Source organism: Apaloderma vittatum, unplaced genomic scaffold (assembly GCF_000703405.1).
Source record: "Apaloderma vittatum isolate BGI_N311 unplaced genomic scaffold, ASM70340v1 scaffold521, whole genome shotgun sequence".
Classification (NCBI taxonomy): Eukaryota; Metazoa; Chordata; class Aves; order Trogoniformes; family Trogonidae; genus Apaloderma; species Apaloderma vittatum.
Genome location: NW_009699353.1, coordinates 227 through 2513, shown reverse-complemented (window position 1 = coordinate 2513; position 2287 = coordinate 227). Strand labels below are relative to the sequence as shown.

The 2287-nt window shown below is 42.1% G+C and overlaps 1 protein-coding gene across 1 annotated transcript in view; it reads right to left on the bottom strand.

Annotated features, from left to right (window-relative positions):
* The window catches only part of GSTK1 (glutathione S-transferase kappa 1), a gene marked incomplete at its 5' end in the record, with an annotated part of 7359 nt that extends 5282 nt beyond the window's left edge, over nt 1-2077 (bottom strand). The window contains 3 exons of the mRNA XM_009878310.1: nt 687-787; nt 1112-1240; nt 1984-2077. Coding sequence (XP_009876612.1) covers nt 687-787; nt 1112-1240; nt 1984-2077 — 324 coding nt within the window. The remainder of the gene's footprint in view (nt 1-686; nt 788-1111; nt 1241-1983) is intronic.
* Nucleotides 2078-2287: the final 210 nt, after the last annotated feature.

Here is a 2287-nt window from a genome sequence, read left to right as displayed (position 1 = left end):
AACTTGAATTGGGGAGCGCAAAGCTGGACACAGGATTCCAGGTGTGGTCTCACCAGGGCAGAGTAGAGGGGGAGGAGAACCTCCCTAGACCTGCTGGACATACTTTTCTTAATGCACCCCAGGATCCTATTGGGCCTCTTGGCCACAAGGGCACATTGATGTCCCATGGACAACTCACTGTCCACTAGGACTCCAAGGGCTTTCTCCCTGGGGCCGCTTTCCAGCAGGACATCCCCTAATCTGTGCTGGTGTCTGGTGTTATTCCTCCCCAGATGCAGGACTCTACACTTGTCCTTACTGAACTTCATGAGGTTCCTCTTTGCCCAGCTCTCCAGCTGTCTCTCCAGCCTGTCCAGATCTTGTTGGATGGCAGCACAGCCTTCCTGGGTGTCAGCCACCTCTCCCAGTTTTGTATCATCAGTGAACTTGCTGAGGGTGCACTCTATTCCCTTGTCCAGGTCGCTGATGAAGATAATGAACAAAACTGGACCCAGCACTGATCCCTGAAGAAGCAGCTGACTATAAGCTAGTTCTTTTCTTGTAATGGCTTCTGAACCACTATGGCCATAAGTTTCCTGCTATGACTTTTCATTAAAAGACACTTCCTTTCTTTTTGCTCACATTTGAACAAAGTGGGATAGGAAGACTGACAGAGAAAGGACCAAGAAGTTGGCTTCACTACTGACCTGTGACCAAAAACGCATCCAGAACTCCCTAGATAAGGGTTCCAAGTATTGTGGTTGTGTCATATCAATGGCTGTGATAAAACGCATGGCCTCAAGGGTGCCTGGGATTAGTGGGGAGACAAAAAATTGAAAATGAGGATCAGGAACAGATATGGTCTGCACAAATGCTATCTGAGAACTTCTCTATAACAGTCCCCAAACAGTAAAGCTTATGTTGACTCACACTATCTTCCACGCTAGTATCATTCACAACCGTATTTCTAAAGAAATTCCTTTTATAGTTAAAAATGCACAGACTTCATACTGCTCACAGATACAGGAAGAGGCTGCGGATGGGGAATTCATCTTCACCTTTACTGTTAGGGAGAACTTGAACCAAAAGTGCTAGAGTTGAAAGACTAAGCTCAGCTAAGTCTCTTACTTACTTTTACCAAGCACACGTTGGAAGTCATCTTTTGAAATTTGTACAGGCACTTGGTAGTATTTTGCCATCCTTTTTATATCCTTCAACATGTATTCTCCACGCTTCGGTAACATTGCTGGGGGCTTGTTACCTTTCAAGAAAATGTTGAGATTTTCAACTGTGTTATAAGTAACGCTGGAAAAAACAAAACTGGACAAATTAGACCTCATGCATACATGTGCCTAAGGAAAAGTGTAATTTCATACTGGCTTGCTGAAACATACACAGCTTTTCCAGAGATAATGCTAGGATTTAAATGTGATTTATTTTGTTTTACACAGATCAACCTTTGAAGTCAACAGAATCAGTTTTAAACTAAGGTACAAATGTCCTAGCAGGGATTTACACTGATCCAGACAAATGACTTTTAAACTAAACAACTACTAATTCAGAGGTAAACAAATGTAGAGACTTGTTAATTTCATGATTTATAAGTCTCAGTGATCAATTTGTACTAATAAGGCCAAAAGTACTATTTCATGACACACATGGATCCTTCATATATAGTACAAACTGCAAGTGTTCCACAAATTAATTCTGAACTGAACTCAACAAAAAACTTTTAGGAAAACATTTCATAACAAATTATTATTATCCTTTTTTAGAATTAACAAACTTATGTATAGCTTGTATGTGACACACAGTGGCTGTGTAATTGCAACAGTATGAAATTCCTTGTGGCCAACTTCTCACTGAGCTCCACACTCCTATAACTAATTTGTTATTGGTGCAAAAAACTTAGTTTAAAGCTGGCTCTGTGGGCTCTGCACTTACATTAAGAGCTTACCCACTAGTGTCCTTTCCCTACAGAGTTAATCTCCCTAAGCTGCCTACCAGTTGCTTGCATTATGCCACCAAGAAAGGCTGGACGAAATCGCAGATCAATATTCCAGAGGTGCTGGTACCGGCAGAGCACCTGCAACATGAGAAAAGTAGTGATGGGTTAACAGTCTGTAGACCTGTGTGCAGGTAGGAAATAGGCGAAGCTGCCAGACACTGCAGATAAATCCTTTTCTGTGATACCCTGAAACCCTTTTCTGGGTGCTGCCACAGAACTCTGATCTCAGGAAAACTGGAAGGACCGCATTCATGTTATGACCATACAGGTCTAAGCAGAGGTGAATATGGAAATGATCAA